An 18,441-nucleotide genomic window follows, 5' to 3' on the forward strand; every position below is an offset into this window, starting at 1 on the left:
TTTTGCGTTAGAATTCGGACCTCCTCATGATTTCTGAGATTAGTGAAGATAAATGGTTTGACTACTTTTTTGCAAATATGTTCACTGGAGTCCGGGTTATATTCTATGTCTCCGCCAACCCTAATAAAGTCAACCATAGCCTTTTCTGTTGCTGAGGTAATGGAGGCCATTCCCAGATTAGCTGGTAACAAGGTCCCAGGTCCTGATGGAGTACCAGCAAACCTTTTTAGGTCTGATACTCTTATCTGGGCAAATGTATTAACTAAGGTTCTAAATCCTGCTGTGACACATGGCCCGCCTAGCTTGTGGTCCCAATCCATTATTGTTACTGTGTTTAAAAAGAATGACCTAGTTGACCCAGGGGTGCTACAGGCCCATCTCCTTGATTGACTCAACAGGCAGGATTCTGGGCCAGGTGATTTTGGAGAGGTTATCCAGGTGTAACAAAGAAGAGCATTAGTTCTGAACTGCAGTACGGGTCCAGGCCTGATCTTAATACTATTAATCAATCACTGAACCTTTATCTTTTAACCCAGAAATTTACTGTAGCTACAAAAGGTACCTTGGTCCTTAGTTTTATGGATCTTCCCTCCGCATTTGACCAGGTAAATTCAAAGTTAAGGGCTCTGATGTTGTTGATCCAGCTTTGGTGTCTTTTTTGGGGGACTTGCACAAGGACATGTCTGCTTCTGTCAGGTTTGGTATTGATGGACGGTGTTCTTGTTCTTTTCCAATAACCCGTGGTGTCAGGCAAGGTATCACCCTAGCACCGTTTTTGTATACCATCTATATTAATCGTCTTGAGGATGTATTAGTCAAAACGAAATGTGATGCTCCCTGAGGAGGTCAGCAGCCGATACCAGCTCTGCTTTATGTAGGTGACGCCGTCTTTATGTCAAGGACGGCAGTAAGGATGCAACTTTTACTTAACACTTTCTTTAAGTTTATGGAGCACCTAGATCTTTCCATAAATCATAGGGAATCTGCAAAATTGAGCAGGTATCTACTTTTAATTATTTAGGTATTCTGCTTCCAAAAGAACAACATTGGCCTGCACGTGGGGAACGACAGTGGATTTTGGGGCTAGGGAGGGCGGAAAATTGATTAAGACACCCCTTGAAGTCTACCCTGCTAAATGCGTGCAGGCCACAATTTATGATAGTGATATTTGGGATACAAGGATGGTCACTTGATTCAGGCTGATGAAAATAGGTTTGCAAGGCATCTCTTGGGTGTCCCACAGTCTTCCTCCACTTCAAGGGTGAATAGCGTGCTTTAACCCCCTGATTGATTGACTGTATTGATGAGGAATTGAGTCTTAAATATACTTCAGATATTATTGCACTTAGGCCCCTACTATGGTGAACCTCTATGTGTTATGAAACAGAGCCATGCCTGAATCAATTGATTATTAGGGACTGTCTTTCCCTTTAGAATGTGAAAGCTATACCATGGCTTAGTTATATTAAGCTGAAATTCACTGGTATGGGTTGACCTGATTTATTTTCCACTCCGGATAATATTATTTAAGCAGGCTACAAGTGGGTTAAATGCAGCCTTTTTATACATACTGAGGCCAACAGGGAAAACTATGATTTATTGAAATCTGCTGCTCGTGCCCGTTGCACAGTAAAATATAGTACCCTCTATTTAAGGTTATTTATTTTGGGTGACTAAGGTTTACCACTGCCAGCTGCTAACTAGATTCAGGTTCAATGTTTTTGTACACTTTATTAGTTTCCCTAAGGATTGGTCTGCTCCTGGTACTCTTAGTCCTTGTACTTGTGATAATCAGTCAGTACAAACATTGGAGCACTTTGTTTTGCCCTCATTTTTTACAATCAAGAAAGCGTTTGTTAATACCACTTTTAAAAAAATTAAAAAATTCACACAAATCAGGCCTGCCATGTTACATCTCATGATGCTCAGGGATATGCATACCTGTATGTATGTTGCTAACTTTTTAAGCTACGTGATCAAGTTGCGGGAGGCGCGTGGTTAACTTGGGTCACCCTGTTTATCAGGGTAGATCGGGTGTTAACCTGACGTGGGGTAGCTGTTTGATTGATTATAAAAGTTATCTGGGATTTTGTGTCTGTAATATTCAGGACTTTGTTTATGTTTAATAATTTAGAATGGTGGCTTTGGGTACTGACTGATTCATGGTGTATTTTAACTGTATATATGTTTTTACATGTTTTATCAATTTTATGGTTAATTTGTATCGTTTATGGTTATATTTTTAACCAAATAAAGAATAATACTACTAGTCAGGAAGGAGGAGATCCAATCAGAGAGAGTGTTCTTGGATTCCGATGTTGTGTAGGTGTTGGACGAGGATGGGACGGGAGACCTCATTAAACACTGCAAAGAGATCCAGGAGGATGAGGGATGCCATGTCTCCTCTGTCCAGAGTCATGCAGATGCCACCTGTGGTAGCAATGAGGGCAGTTTTTGTGCTGTGGTTGGGTCTGAAACCAGACTGAGTGGTGTTGAGGAGTTGGTAGTCATTAAGGCATCTGTTGATGATTTTCTCTGAGATCTTCGCTGGGAATGGTGGCAGGGAGGTCGGTCTGTAGTTGGCGAGCATTGAAGGGTCAGACCGTGGAGGGTTTCTTCAGCAATGGGAGGACAACTGTGTGTTTCCATGCGTCTCGGAAAGTCAGGGAAGTGGTGGAGGCATACAGAATGGGTGCGAGAATGGCGTTGATGGGTTGCAGTCCTTTGGAGTAAGCGTGGTGGAGGCAGTGGTCGGTGGGGCCCCTGAGTGGATGAACTTTATGGTGGCGCCAGCGGTTTCTTCTGGGGTCATGATGGGCCATGTGGTTAGCACTGGTCTTTGCATAAGATTGGGAGGAGTTTGGCGAAGTCTTTCAGGTCTAATTTTGGGTTGACGTTGCTGTAAATGGTGATGATTTTGTTGCTGAAGAATTGAGAAAGATTGTTGCTGAGCTCCTGAGAGGTGGTGATGAAGTTAGAGGCAGCCAATAGAGAGGTGAAATCCTTCACAATGGTGACGTTTTCTTTGCTTTGGCTGGTGCTGGGATCAATGCGGTCCGCTAGAGCAGTGCATGGTCCGATTCATTTGGTGGTAGGGTGGATTTGAAAGAAAGCGCTCCTGTCTTTACTGTCCTGGCTCATTCGCCTTTTGCGCTCCAGTTGTTTGCAGTGGTGTATCATCAGTCTCAGTTCCTCAGTACCAACTGGCCTGGGTCTAGATCTTGTTGTATGGCTGTGTTTGAGGGAAGCCAGGGAGTCAGCGCAAAAGGTGACCCAACTTTAGGTCTAGCTTGACAATGCAGTGGTCTGCAAGACTTACTTTTAATAATGCTTTAAAATATGGATAGAGTAGAATCTGGCCCTGAAAGAGGAGCATCCTCTTCCACCTCGAGCTACTAGCTGGTTGGTGCTTCACTACGCCTCCTATTGCGTGCTAGCATTGCGACAAATGAGGGTCTATTTTAAATCTCTAAAGTACACTGAATCATATAACATAACATTATTTTTCTCATAGATGCATTATATGCAGAAAGCAACCGTTTTTTCTTTGTTTTTTCACTGAAGCGGGCTTGTGATAATGTTTACTGGGATAAATGAAGAGACTGCCACCAGAGATGGAGGTTTGGTCTACTACAGTTAACATGGACAGATGTTTTTTGGGGTCTGTCCTTGGTTACCTGAATGAAGGATGCTGAAAACTGTCATTTGTACTCCTACTGAGGATATGTTTGGTACATGAAGAGTATAATGGAAAAAATTTACATGCAAAACTTAAAGCTGAATTGGTGTGTTTTTACAATGCGTTAGTCATGATGCTGAATAACAAGTTTCATTCCTGGAAAAAGGAAGAACAACAGAAAATCATCTCCCATCCATGGTTTCATAATGAAATTTTGCAATCGCGAAAAGTCCCTGAAGGTTTTAGACATAGGACAAAATGATGACAACCTACTTCACCATACCAAGACGACAGCCGTGGTATTACAGAACTTTAGAACTCACCTGGAAAACATCATCTGTCACCTCTGTGTCACTGTGTGATGATGGACAACCTGAAGGAAAAGAAAATAGTAAAGTATAAGACCAAATTGGTAGCAGGCTAGAAGAAAACAATTATTACACAAGAGAATAAGAAATGATGCCCCAAACCATCCAGTCATTTCATGTCTTCCACCGAAGCTTTTTTCCAACAGCATGAACTGAATGTGACTGACATAAAGTCACATTTCTCTCTATTTGCTTTTCTCTGACAGAAAGTGTAAATCTTTAAGGGATGATCTCAGCAATAGCATGATATCGGACATAGAGAAACCAAAAGGTACTGGCTGTAAGGGTTTCTATTGTTGTAGAAATTGCAAAGCGTGTAAGAACAGCACAGACTGTGCTTCATTTCCGATACCTAACTCGAGGAGAATATTTAATATTCAGAAACATCTGAATTGCAATACTACTTATTGCATCTATGCTCTTATGTGTCCCTGTGAGAAAATGTATATTGGAAGTACAATACACTGTGCTAAAAACGGGTATTAGAACATGTGCTTGCCATTAGACATGATGATAAACATTACCCAGTGGCACGTCACTTCCATGAAAGTCATTTTCAAAATGAAAAATTGCTACGCATGATGGTGATAGATTCGGTGACCTTAAACACGAGAGGAGGTAATCGAAAAATGGCCTTGCGAAAACTTGAATCTAGATATATAATACATTTTGAAACCATGGGCCCTTTAGGTTTAAATTCCAATGAAGAACTTTCCATCCACGTGTATGCATAATTCAGTATCTTGTCACATATGATTTCTTGAAATGAGCTGAGCAGTTTTTAATTATTGATTTTTAATTTTAATTTTCGTTTAGCAAGTTTTGTGTAGTAATCAGTTTTTTAAATGTTTTTTTTTTACAGATGCAGGGACTATTTTCATTCACTAATTAGTGAGTACAACTGGTTTTCTTTACTAGGAACATATGGACTATTGCCCACTTGGGCAGGATTTCTATGATGTCATGTTATGCGACCGTTGCATGCCAATTTCGTGATGACAATTATTTTGTAAGTCACATGCATATTTGGGAAGGCACTAAATGAATTGCGTCTTTCATGCGGCACGCGAATTGTAAAATTGAGATAATAGCTTTATTGAATGTACATTGGTGAAATTTATGTTGCAACGGCATGCTGACAAAAATCGCAAAGTCAATGCAAGGTGGTAGTGTACAACAGATGTTGAACACGTATATTTGTATAATATCAAACAAACAAACAGCGTTTTTATTATGCGCATCTGTTTAAATTGAGTTGTACCACATTGCAAAATGGCCACCACAGTTGAACTCATTAGACATTGAAATGCATATGATAGTCCTCTTTCTATTTTGATGTATCACCTTGTAAAATAGTGCACCATGGGATTTATACACATGACCGTGATGAAGGAGAAATCCGGAACACGTCGTTAAATGCCATTGGATTGAATATTTTGCAGCACTTTGAGAGTCTGGATATCTTTCCCTACAAGGACGGAGATTATCTTGAGTGTGTTGGGTTATCCGGTAACCCGTACCAGACCGCCCACAGACAGCTCGACGTAACCGGAATTGGGTCTTGATATATATATATATATATATATATATATATATATATATATATATATATCCACAAATCGAAAAAGCTCCTTCCGGAACTGCTGGGACCCTAGAGAGGTGGCGCACACGCCAGCGGAGCACGCCGGTAAGGATAATGTCCACACACAATGAAATGAATACTCGTGCGCTCTCAGTAAATAACAGGTAAATCAACGAAGTGAATAATCCAAGAGTTTAATCACACTACGCGTTTCGGCGACAAGCCTTGATCACGTGATCAAGGCTTGTCGCCGAAACGCGTAGTGTGATTAAACTCTTGGATTATTCACTTCGTTGATTTACCTGTTATTTACTGAGAGCGCACGAGTATTCATTTCATTGTGTGTGGACATATATATATATATATATATATATATATATATATATATATATATATATATATATATATATATATATATATATATATATATATATATATATATATATATATATATATATATATATATATATATATATATATATATATTCTGAGTTCCTCCACTGTCTTGTGTTAATTAAGAGTTTTTGTTCCTTATGCCCAAGACCTGCAAGTGTAATAAAACATATTTTTAGCTTGCTATTATTCTATTCTAACATTTGTAACTATCAAGAAAGATCCTACGATGTAGAATTTTTTTTTTTACTTACTTGTGGCCATGGTTCTGCATCATAGGAATCTTCACTGAAGTCATAAACAACCCTCCTGCGTCCTTGGCTTCATTTCTTAAGCATACAATTTATAAACTTACTTTTTATTCTAGTCCCCACTATTCGGTTCAAAAGCAAATCCCTCAGTGAGACACATGCCAGTAAAAGGCATCATGGTCTGTGGAAGCTACTGGAGTCATAGGAGGACAGAATGGCTTTATAACTCCTATACTGGAAGCCTGTCAGCTGCTCCTCAGTGAATTTGTGTGACATTTTGCACCAGAAGCAGAGAGCCACAGCAGAATGCTGATGGACCAGTGTACAGACTCGAAGGACCTACAAGGGTTACCCCTATGGAGAGAAATTTGTTCGCAGAGGGATGGGAAGGTTGAGTAATGACTCTGTGGCTAGATGGAGTCTTTAGCATATAAGACATTTCCAAAGGAAAGCCACTTATTCATCCCAGGAGGTGGGTCTGCAAAACAGATTTAGACCAGGGGGTCCTGGAGGACCAAACGGGCGAAGTGCCCATCATGACGAACCTGACTGTACGGACAGTATTGCTTGGTAAATATGTGTAGAGGCGCGCAGAACGCAGCCTGACAGCTGTCCAAGACAGGAACTCTGTGAGCTAACGCAGTGGTTGCAGCCTTTGCTCTGGTGGAATGAGCATGCAACCCTCAGGATGTTTCTTCCTGGCCAGAGCGCAGCAAATTTTAATGCAGAGCACAAATTATCTTGAGATGGTCCTTTTCTGCACGGCCTTTCCTTTCTTTGCCCAGACAAACCCAACGAAGAGTTGATCGTACCGGGAACTCTGGTACAAGCGATGTAGAATGATAATACTCTTTTTGAGTCCAGGTCGTGTAGACTTTGCTTCTCTTTGGAACTGTGAGGTGGAGCAATGAAGGCCGGCAGTATTATGGTCTGACTTACGTGAAAGGGTTTCACCAATTTCAATAGAAAAGAGGTATGTGTTTTCCGAACCAGTTTATCTGTGAACAATGTCATGTTAGCAGGGTGCACAGGGAGGGACTTCAGTTTGCTAACCCTCAGGCCAATGTAATGGGCATAAGAAAGGCAGTTTTAATGCACAGAGGACGTCAAGGGCAGTTGTGCATAAACTCAAAAGGTGAGCATATCAAAAACATCAAAGCTAGGTTAAAGTCCCATTGTGGTATGTGTTGTACTTTTTTTTTTAGAAAATGAGTCACAACAGTTGACTTAAACAGAGGGCTGGTCCGGCAACTGCAAGAATGTTGATATGGCTGAAAGATAACCTTTAGCTGTGCACAAAGCAAAGCTTACCGGGCTAACGAATAGAACAAATAACACCTCAGACAAAGATGCAGAAAGAGGATCAACATTTTTGGTAGCACACCAAGCCACACATTTGTCCCAAAGGCAGTCGTATACTTTCTTGGTTGAGGAATGCCCAGCTGCCAGAATGATACTGCAGACTTCTGCAGGAAGGTCAAAAACTGCCAACTGCTCAATGCATGACGGCAGAGTGTGCGCAGGTTTAGGTGCAGCAGCCTGCCCTGTTGCTGCAATAGTAGATATGTCTTAAAGGGCAGCCTGATCGGAGAAGCGATGCGCATGCTCAGGAGTTTGGGATATCATACTCTGTGCCCAATCCAGGGCCACAAGAATGACTTGGGGAAGGTCATTCCAGATCTTCTTGGGAACTGTAGGCTGGAATTATATCGGTGGAAAGGCGTTACAGGAGGCCTAAGCTCCACTTTAGATAAAAAGAGTCTCCTAGCAAGAGTAGCCTTGGAAACTCTAGTGTGCAAAAGTGCTGACATTGCACGTTCTCGGTGAACTAAGGTTCTCCCCAATCTCTGAAGATACACTGCACCACCTCCGGATGGAGAAACCCTATGTAATCTGTGAGGCATCGTGTTACCAGCAGGATACAGGAGGCACCGATGCCCAGCAGCCTCAGAGTCAGTCTCACCGAAATCCAGGATCATAGCTCAAATACACTGGATTCGCCACTAGGGAGGATAGGCGCCAAACTTCACTGTGCACAGAATGGCTACGATGAAAGGGAGAATCAGAGAGGGAGTCAGTTGTGACTTTGGCTCTTTGATAGTGAACCCCTGTGTATGAAGGAGGTTCGCTGTGGTCTGGAGGTTGGAGATGACTGCCTGGGGCGAGCCCGCATTCAATAACAGTTGACATGGTAGGGGAAGAGTGGAACTCTTGACCTCCATAGATGTGGTGGAACCACGTCCATCACCTTAATGAACACCAGATGGGAGATGGAGAGGTCAACAGGGAGCACAGCAAACTGAAAGTCCTTGTGGCCCACTGCGAACAGTAGGTAACGCCTGTGGGCAGGCAGAAGAGGTATATGAAAGTAGGTGTCCTGCAAGTCCAGTGCTAATATCCAGTCACCAAGGTCCAGGACAGATAGACCTTGCCAATGTGCGAATCTTCAGGAAGAAGTTGAGGGGGCTCTGGTCTAAAATCGGAGGGATAGTCCTTCTTGGGGATCAAAAAGTAGGTGGGGAACAGCAACCACGACTTATGTCTGATGCTGGCACCCTCTTGATGACTCCTTTGGCCAAAAGAGAGCCTGCACTTCCTGACAGAGAAGGGAGAGGTGGCCCTCCATCAGCTGGGCAGAGGATGGTGGCATGGGTAGAGAGGGGCTTCTATGAAAGGGATGGAATAACACCGCTGAACAATTTGAAGTACCCACTAGTCATATGTTATGGTCTGCCAGCAGGGCAGGTGGTGTTGGATCTTGCTTCCCACTGGTTTTCCTTGTTAGTAAGAAGGCAAAATGAAGTGGTTTTGAGGCAGCGGCAGCTGGGGAAGTGGCAGACTAGGTAGGCCTCTGATTGTGCGTCTCGTAGCCACGGAAGCGGTGTAAGGCAAACTGGGATTGTAGTGATGCAATGGAAAGACCGAGTCACTGGGCAGTTACCCGGCTGTCCTTAAAGGGCTCCAGTACGAAAACTACCTTATCGCAGAGGCGGGTGCCATCAAAGGGCATGTCCATATGGGATGCCTGGACATCCCCAAGAAGCAAGAGGATCTCAGCCGAGTGTGGCATCTGGGTGCCACTAATGATGCAATCGCTCTGCGTAGCGAGTCAGCCGTATGCAACCCGCAGTGAATGGTGAACTATGCTGCGCCCCTGCCATAGTCAATAGCCTGGGTCAGGATGGCTCAGGCCTCCTCTAAGACGATGAACAGCACTTGCGTAACTGAATGCTAAACTGGTCGGACCATTATTTGACCTTTTTTTCCTGGGAGGTGGCCTTACCTAGTTTAATGGACTCTGTCTCCCGTAAACCACTATTTAAAAGAATTGAGCCCGCCAAATTTGCAATGGCTTTATCGGCTGGTAGGCCGCTTCTCCCTCAGGATTTGGATGGGAGCCTTTTAGCTTTCTCTAATTGGATTCAGGATACTGTGACTACTATTGCTATCCCCACTTTGATGAGGCGCTCCAGGGCGTCCCCCTCTAAACCGTGGTACACAGCAGAGTTGACGCTTTTGAAGCATGATTGTAAAAAATTGGAACGCTCTTGGCACCTCAGTAAGTATTGTTTGGTGGCAAAGGGTATGCTTAGGCAGAGCCAGAAAATTTATTATTCAGCTATCTCACAAGCTAAAAAACGATTATTACGCTGTCCGTATTGACCAGGCGCATAACAATTCAAAGGAGATCTTTGCTATTGTACAGAGCTTTATGTCACCCACAGCTCAGCTAAGTTCTCGGCCAGCGACGGATGCCTGGTGTGATACGTTATCTAATTTTTTCTTGGATAAAATCCGAGGGATTCAAGATAGTTTCATATTGGTTCCGTCTAATCCCTCGTCCATTTCCGATTCTATCTCCCCTAGTCACTCTCTGGCTAATTTTCCCCCGGTCGACTTGCCTTGTATTTTGAAGATTTTGAAGGGACTGAAATCTGGCTCACCTGCTGACCCCTGCCCTGCAAGACTATTGGCGGCAGTAGCGGAGGTTGTCAACTTTGAGGTGAACAGTATTATTAATCGTTCCTTGCTGGATGCTTGTGTCCCTAGTGTTTGGAAGCAGGCAAAAATTCTTCCCCTATTGAAAAAACCTGCCCTCAATCCCTTGATTCCTGGAAATTATAGGCCCATTTCTCTTCTTCCTAGCCTCGCCAAGGTTTGTGAGAAGGTAGTGAACAGACAACTGACTGAGTTTGTGGACAGAGAGGAGATTTTACACCCAGCTCAGTCGGGCTTTCGTTCCTCTTACAGTACCGAAGGGGCGTTGGTAGAAGTGACTGAGGCGATTCGAGAATGCCTCGATGCCGGCGGGAGAGCAGCCTTATTGCTGCTCGACATGTCGGCTGCATTTGATACGGTTCCCCACTCTTTATTGCTTGACCGACTTGCGGAGATTGGTGTCTCTGGATCAGCCTGGGGTTGGATTAAGTCCTTTTTGGAGGGCCGGGTTCAGCAAGTCTGGCTCCCTCCAGCAGCATCCTCTTCTCGGCCGGTCTCCACTGGGGTGCCACAGGGATCATCCCCCTTTTGTTTAATATCCCCCTTTTTGTTTAATATCTATCTTACTCCTCTAGTCAAATTGGCGGAGGATTTGGGGGCTAAGGTGATCGCATATGCCAATGACACCCAGCTACTATTTACCTGGAATAAAAATGAGGAAGCCGTGACTTCTGTTCAATTCTGCCTGTCTTCTGTATTCAAGTGGCTTGCGAATGCCCAATTAAAATGCAATGAAGATAAGTCAGAGATACTTTTTTATGGTAATTTCTCCCCTGGTTTTAGAGATACGATTTGGCCATCCGAGTTCCCGCCTCCATCGTCCAGCAGCTGTATTGCTAAGAACTTAGGAGTGTGGTTCGAAGATAATCTCTCCTTTGCAACTCAAGTAAAGAGACTTTCGGGATGCTGTTTTGGCCTCCTTAGAGTCCTGAGAAGATTTCTACCGCTCCTTCCTCAGGCGGCGAAAGAGTCAGTGGTTCGTGCGCTCATTCTCTCCCGCCTGGACTATGCCAATGCGCTGTATGTGGGGATTCCAGCATATTCTCTTAATAAACTTCAAGTGGTGCAGAATGCGGCGGCTCGCCTTTTGGGAGAGATTCCCTTAAGGAGTAGCGTGCGAGGTTACCTTCGCTCTCACCACTGGCTTCCAATGATGGCTCGGGTGAAGTTTAAATCTCTCACTATTGCCCATCGTGCTCTACACGGCCTGGGGCCACTTTATCTGCAGAAACGGTTCTCCTTTTATGTTCCAGGGAGGTTATTGCGTTCCTCCGCTCTCCGTTTGGCAAAGGTTCCCCGCTTCTGCTCGCATAGGCTGGGTAGTGGTTCCCTCGCCGTTCTAGCGGCCCAGGCTTGGAATGCTCTACCGCTGGCGCTTCGCAGTGTTGAAGATCCGGTGGTTTTTAAAAAACTGTTAAAAACGTATCTTTTTGTCTAAGTTTTGGTTATGCTCTCAGTTTCTCTATGCTCGCGCCGGGACACTCCTTGGAGTAGCTGTGCGCGTTAGAAGACTAATTAACATAACATAAACTGTGTGGGTATATCGGCCCAAGAGGCACATGGTGTTCACCGACCGCAGTGCAAGACTGGCAGAAGATAACATCCTCTTGCCGAAGGTATCCAGTCTCTTGGATTCACTATCCGGTGGTGTGATAGGGAATGAGTCAGGATAGACTTTGGAGGTGGAGGCTTGGACAACCAGGCTCTCCTGGGTGGGGTGCTGGGTGTAAAGCTGTGTCTCCAGGAGCAGGAGGTGGTGGCAGGCAATTTTCTGTGCATAGGAGCCCCTGTGCAAGGCTTGACCCATGCCTGAGCACGACATCTACGAGGGCTTCATTAAAAGGAGGAAAGGTTCTGTGGGAGCGACTCCTGGCTGAGGCACCTCTGTCAAGAAGTTCGTCTTGACTACCACTGAGAGCGGCAAAAGGTTCAGGATCTCAGCTGCCCTCTTTAAAACCATTGGCAAAGAAAGCTTCTGCATCAGTAGCCACACTAGGAGGAAAGAATAAGCTGGTGCTTGGTCTGGCCAATGGCATCTGCCAGTTCCTCATACCAGTTGACCGTGGGTTATTCTAAGGGGTTCCGGTAGTCATGAGGATCCTCAGATCATCCCCAATCATACTCTAACAGTTTCATGAAAATGAGGTATGCTGCCTTCCTCCTCTTCAATAGAATCCGAGGGATTTGGGCCCCATGCTGTGAGCAATACACTGGTGTGTTTTAGACTCGAACTTTGCTTAGCAGACTGTGTTTTTGATTCTTTTCCTTGTTGGAACATGGTGCATTATCGACTTCTGAATGTATTATGGCAACCTGCACTATTGCATATAACTCTAAAGGTTGATGCTGAATTCTGCTGGCAACCAGTGGGCTGCTTTCAATGAAGGTCTAATTTGATTCAGTAATTTTCAATTAAGGGGTATCCGGCAAGGTGTGATACGTATAAGTTTATTTGCATTTTCTGTAGTTTGTTGGCATCACATGCGGCAGTGCAGCTGCTTTAGGGCTAAGCAGTTATTCACAGGACTGATCGACTGACTGCCTGGCTACAAGGAAGCTGGTGTACAGGAGTAACGGACAACGTGTGCCACATGGTGAATACAGAAAAGAGTAAAGAGTGGCACAGTCATCAAAGTAGGTTGAAGTGTACTCAACTCAGATCTTTTCTAAATATCAGGCGGTCTCAACGTGGCACTGTTCACCCATTATAGTCCCCTTATTTCTAGAGTACACACTATTAACCACAACCAGCGCCATCATCTCTTGGAGCGTATAAATAAATGTGACAGTGCATTGCACAGCTGCACTCTGCATTGTAAAACATCTGTCTGTAACAATAGCAGGTTGGCGCCAAACATAGGGTTCATATTTTGCAGTTTACGTTTGAGAAATCTGACAGACAGTATAGATAAGTGCTATCAGTTCAGTAGGAAATTTATAAGCACAGGGTAAAGAAAACATGTACCATACTAGATTGAATTGTTTCAAGGATCTGGTGAGAGAGAGGTCAAATGGCCTTCATAAGCAACAAAGGTCAGTTCCATTGATCAGGTGACGGACCTCGAAGCGTCTATGGAGTCTGAGAAAAGAAAGGTCTGGAGAAGGTACATACCTGTAAAACTAGTGGCTCAAGTGGGGGATTAGTGTTACTGTGGTGTTTGGAGATAACGGAAGTGTTGGCACCAGGAAAATTCGCGTCAATAAGCCGATTTAATAATATGTGCGGTGCAAAAGGTAGGGGAAAAAACACCCTGTAACCCCCAAGTTATGAAGGATCAAAGAGCCTCCAAGTAAAAGTCAATAGATTATCCCATGTACACGCTGTTGGTGTTCAGAATGAAAGTTCATCATCAAGTAGGATCACAAAGGCCAGTGAAAAGTCAAAAGGTCCTTTCTTTGTCTTTTATTCAAACACAAGGAAAAGCGTCCAGCAACACGTGTAATTCCGACCCAGCTGGTCAATAAATCGATCAATCAATCAAACTTGATTTATCCAATAAAGAATCCCCGAGATAAGCGCCGGGTGTGGGTTCTGTGCCGGTTCAGCAACCGGCACAGAACGCACATCAGGTGCCGATCTCGGATCGCAGCGTACTCGCTACAGGTCGTACATTTTGTTGGGCATACTTAATACGACTATATTTATGATATATCGGCTTGGTAATAAATTTTGGAATGAACACTAAGGTGTTATATACAACCATGGGATTCTTTATTGGATATATCAAGTTTGATTGATAGATTTATTGACCAGCCGGGTCGGAATAACAACCGGCGGAGTGATTCTGTACGTTAGATACGAAGTACTGAACAGCCCTGAAGAAGTTGAGGTTAATCCCCATGCGACGAAACACGTGTTGGCTGGACGCTTTTCCTTGTGTTTGAATAAAAGACAAAGAAAGGACCTTTTGACTTTTCACTGACCGTTGTGCTCCTACCTGATGATGAACTTTCATTCTGAACACCAACAGCATGTGCATGGTATAATCAAGTGAGGGATTGTCCTAAGGTTCGCAACCTTACAATAACTGCCCTGCGGCCAAAAGGCTTCGGAAAACCAGAGAAGGTAATTTTTTATTTCTTTCAAATACATCAGTGGAAATTAAAAACATGCAGAAAAAACCTCGAAGGGTCTTCTTAGGCACTACTGTGTAAATTCAGAAAGAAAAACAAATGCAAGATGATGGCTTGATGACCGATCGGGCTACCTAAAAGTAAGCTCTTTCCACTGTGAAAAAAAACGGTTTAAAGAGGCATGCATGTGTTGGTTTCTTATGTGTCTTTTCTGTAGCTTGCTTCTCTATTTCAGGATAAAACAAAAGTTTTAAAAAGTTTTTATATTAAAAAAATAAGAAAAAGAAAAAAACTAGCGTTTCTGAGATCCAGCCTGGTGGGTGGTAATTATTCTAGGTCTGTTTTATTGATTGAGTTCTTACTCCTACCCCTTCTTCACCCCTAAAGCTCTGAAACGGTCTACTGGTGCAGGTTATTAACCTGGTCAAGATCCCTTGCTGGAGAATTAAAGTGTTGATTAAACTTACTAAGGCTGGCATACTAGATACTGTCGTGGGGAAGATGGCAATTTCATAACATAGAAGGGACCAAGAAAACAAAATGGATACTCTTAACGGGGCAGTGGGGGGTGGTCTACAGGCAGAGCTCACCAGCAATCGTCAAAGATTCGAGGCTTAATGGCTAGGAGCACTTCAAATATTTGACACCCCTCCTCCACACAGATAAGAAACCACTCTGCTAAAAATTGATGTCGTTTCTAGACAACATGTGGCCACCAACATACTAAACTGTGTCCAGACACTCACCATTACAAAATCCCTGGGTGGACATGGTGGATTTTAGAACTCTAGAAATACGAAGGAACATAATAACAAGCATTTGCAATGCAATAGGTCTCGCATTGTGAAAGTTTGAGCTATTGGTGTCGCATTCTTTAGCAATGCCAATAGCTTAAACTTTAATAATAACATATGCTTGTTTATATTGTTTTTCTTTTCTAAAAAGTATATTGTTGTGTGTTTTTGTTATGCTTTTTTGTTTTGTTATGCTATGCTATGTCATGCTATGCTATGTTTTGTTTTGCTATGCTATGTATTGTTATGCTATGCTATGTTTTGTTATGCTATGCTTTGTTATGCTCTGCTGTTTTGTTGTGTTTTGTTATACTATGCTATGTTTTGTTATGATATGATGTTTTGTTATGCTATGTTTTGTTAACCCCTTCAGCGCGGCGCGGATTTCCGCGCCACGCTGAAGGTTCTGTGCGCGGGCGGGGCCATGACGGAGCGGTTCCGTCATGCGCACAGCGCAACCGGCGTGCATGACGGAACCGCTCCGTCATGCGCGTCGAAGGGGTTAAGCTATGCTGTTTTGTTGTGTTTTGTTATGCTATGCTATGTTGTGTTTTGTTATGCTATGCTCACACACTGCTCTCTCACACTGCTGTCTCTCTCACATACAGTGCTATCTCACACTGCTGTCTCTCTCACACACCATGCTCTCCCTAGGACACACACACTGCTGTCTCACACACACACTGCTGTCTCTCACACTGCTGTCTCTCACACAGTGCTGTCTCACACTGCTGTCTCTCTCACACAGTGTTATCTCTCACAGTGCTGTCTCTCTCACACACCATGCTCTCCCTAGGACACACACACTGCTCTCTCACACTACTGTCTCTCCCACACACACTACTGTCTCTCCCACACACACTGCTGTCTCTCTCACACACACTGCTGTCTTTCTTACACACACTGCTGTGTCATCTATAATTGAGGGATGTGTTGTGGTTGTGCAGTTTAATGATTATGTCTAACCAAAAGTTGACATTTGCAAACATCCAAGACAAACATAAAGAAACATTCTGATGCTGATGGAACAAGTGTGAGCGTTTGCCTTTAGATTTCATTGTCCAAGGTGGATTTTGAATGCTACTTGAGCTGCTGAGCTGGGTTAGGAAAGTATCTAGTTTGCGGCACATATCTGGAAAATGTTCCTGCCTGGAGTGGTGCTTGGTACCCAGCTGCTTGCTCCTGTAACAGAACAATCGGGCCATTGTGTTGCTTCTGTGACCCATGTAGGCATGAGTTACCTTTTACGTGCTCCTCCTTGGCCGACCCATGCCCGTCGGAGGCTACGATGACCAGAAATGTGAGCAACATGCTGTTCATTGTAGGGACCCTACTCTGTGTCACACTCTCTCTTGAAGCCATGCCACAATTTATCTAGCCGCTTCTACCCAGTAACCAATGCTTGGTAGCCAGCGTCTACTTGTGACTCAGACATCATCTAAGGATTGGACACAGCAACATTGAATTGTAGTAACTTTAGAACTCCTGAGAACAGGACCCCCACTCCATAACGGGTTCAGCTTAATCTATGGATTTAGCAATAATCTTTATACATGATACAAAATGTATCATATGTGTAACAAAGGTCCACCAATATTGTGTTAATTGTATAATAGGAATGTTACATTTAAATTGAGTAGAATTTTTTTTGTATTTTCACAGGAAGGAATTGACCACAGTTTACTCAAAACGAGGGGCATATCAGCTTTGTACACTTCGGATAAGGGTCTCCTATAAGCTATGTGGACTTGGTTGAATTGCATGTAGGCTGTGACCATGAATTGTTGTGAACATTAAAGGCAACCCAAGCATCCAGAATTTGTAGTCTATGCCATGTTAAACAAGTAATTGTTCCAAGTGACGTAATTTGGGGTATTTTGTGTAACAAGTGAAACGCAAAATTCCCAATATAACATACATTTCATCACAGTAATTTTAATTTCGCCCAGGCCGAGCATGTCTGCACCCTGGCAGGTTCGCAACGGGCGCACCACGCCATCACGCAGTAATACACAGGCCCTTAAGTGGAAAGACATTCTCCAACACAGACACACAAATCTCTGCAATCAAAGTCTTATGTGACATTATATTGTGTTAGATAGAATTTCATAGCGCCTAGTACCCCTGTTGAGGCATGGAAGCCCTTTTGTGAGAACGTGCTGCGTTGAGGTAGGTTGAAATAGAGTGGAAGGGGTTTTAAAGTGGCTTGTTTGTAAAAAGTACTGGTGTTGTGCGCGAGGTCCCCAGGGGCCAGCCCCGAGCTCCGATCAAGTCATGGTGAACTTGTAGCTACACACCAATGCATGGGGTGAAGTGGAGTAAGAGATACTGCCACAATTTGTGTGAACTTACCATCGTTATGTGTGCAGTTAATCAGTGCTAGAAGTGAAAATATAAAAGTGGAGGTACTAGCCAAAAGTACCTTCTGGGAAGTGCCAATACCCTCTATCCCTCTATTATTGCACCCTAGTTACGAAGTGCAGGCACGCTCTCTTTCAAATGAAAGCAGTGTGGGTACTGAGTACCTGTGAGCGCCGGCTCATTTAAAGCACTGCAGACATTTCCTTCATGGTGTGGGTTTTCCCAGCAGCTTGTGGGACGAAAATGGTGAAGTGCGTGAGGCCTGAAAGGATGTTCAAAATGTGCCCCGGCGAACAGACCTCCCACGCACACACAACAAATACACGCACATGCACACACACACCACATGGACCTACATGCACACACAAACACATTACTGCATATAAGGTGTGTTCTGACATATCTAACCTTCAGCTTTGAACAAATACCTGCGTACATAGCAAATGCACAGATACACTGCCCCTTGTCTGCGCGTGCTCGCACACACTCACACTCATAGCTGCACGGACACAGATCTAGAGTGTGCTGAAAGACTGGATTCGAGACAGCCAGTGTCTTGGGACAGCGCTTTGTGCCTTTGCTATTCTTAGACACCTCTGTACACAGTCCCTGGCCCGGTGCTCCGTGCAACAGATCAATCTCGACTCTCCAGACAGACATATTTTGTCGGCTGCGACCCGGAAGAGGATGGGGGAGGGGCAAGAAAAGGGAAGAAGAATGGAAGGAGAAAGGGGTTAGAAATTGGAGAGGCGGGAGAAGAGGCGACGGAGAGATCGTGAGAAGGGAAGTGGAAGGGGGGAGTGAGGTAGACAAAAAGGGAGAGAAAGAAAGTGGATGATGGAAAAGGAAAGACAGAGGTACAATGAAAAAAGAGAGCGCGAGAGACAGGCGAAAAATATGAACGAGCTGGGGAAAAAGTAGGATAAAGACGAGTTACGTA

The 18,441-nt window shown here is 43.9% G+C and overlaps 1 protein-coding gene across 2 annotated transcripts in view; it reads right to left on the minus strand.

The window, feature by feature from the left end:
- The window catches only part of SPRED1 (sprouty related EVH1 domain containing 1), a 406,087-nt gene that overhangs the window by 89,262 nt on the left and 298,384 nt on the right, over positions 1-18,441 (minus strand). For both annotated transcript variants that reach the window (XM_085627326.1, XM_085627327.1), the window contains exon 4: positions 4,003-4,052. In XM_085627326.1, coding sequence (XP_085483452.1) covers positions 4,003-4,052 — 50 coding nt within the window. The remainder of the gene's footprint in view (positions 1-4,002; positions 4,053-18,441) is intronic.

The sequence above is a fragment of the Triturus cristatus genome, chromosome 9 (assembly GCF_964204655.1).
Source record: "Triturus cristatus chromosome 9, aTriCri1.1, whole genome shotgun sequence".
NCBI lineage: Eukaryota > Metazoa > Chordata > Amphibia > Caudata > Salamandridae > Triturus > Triturus cristatus.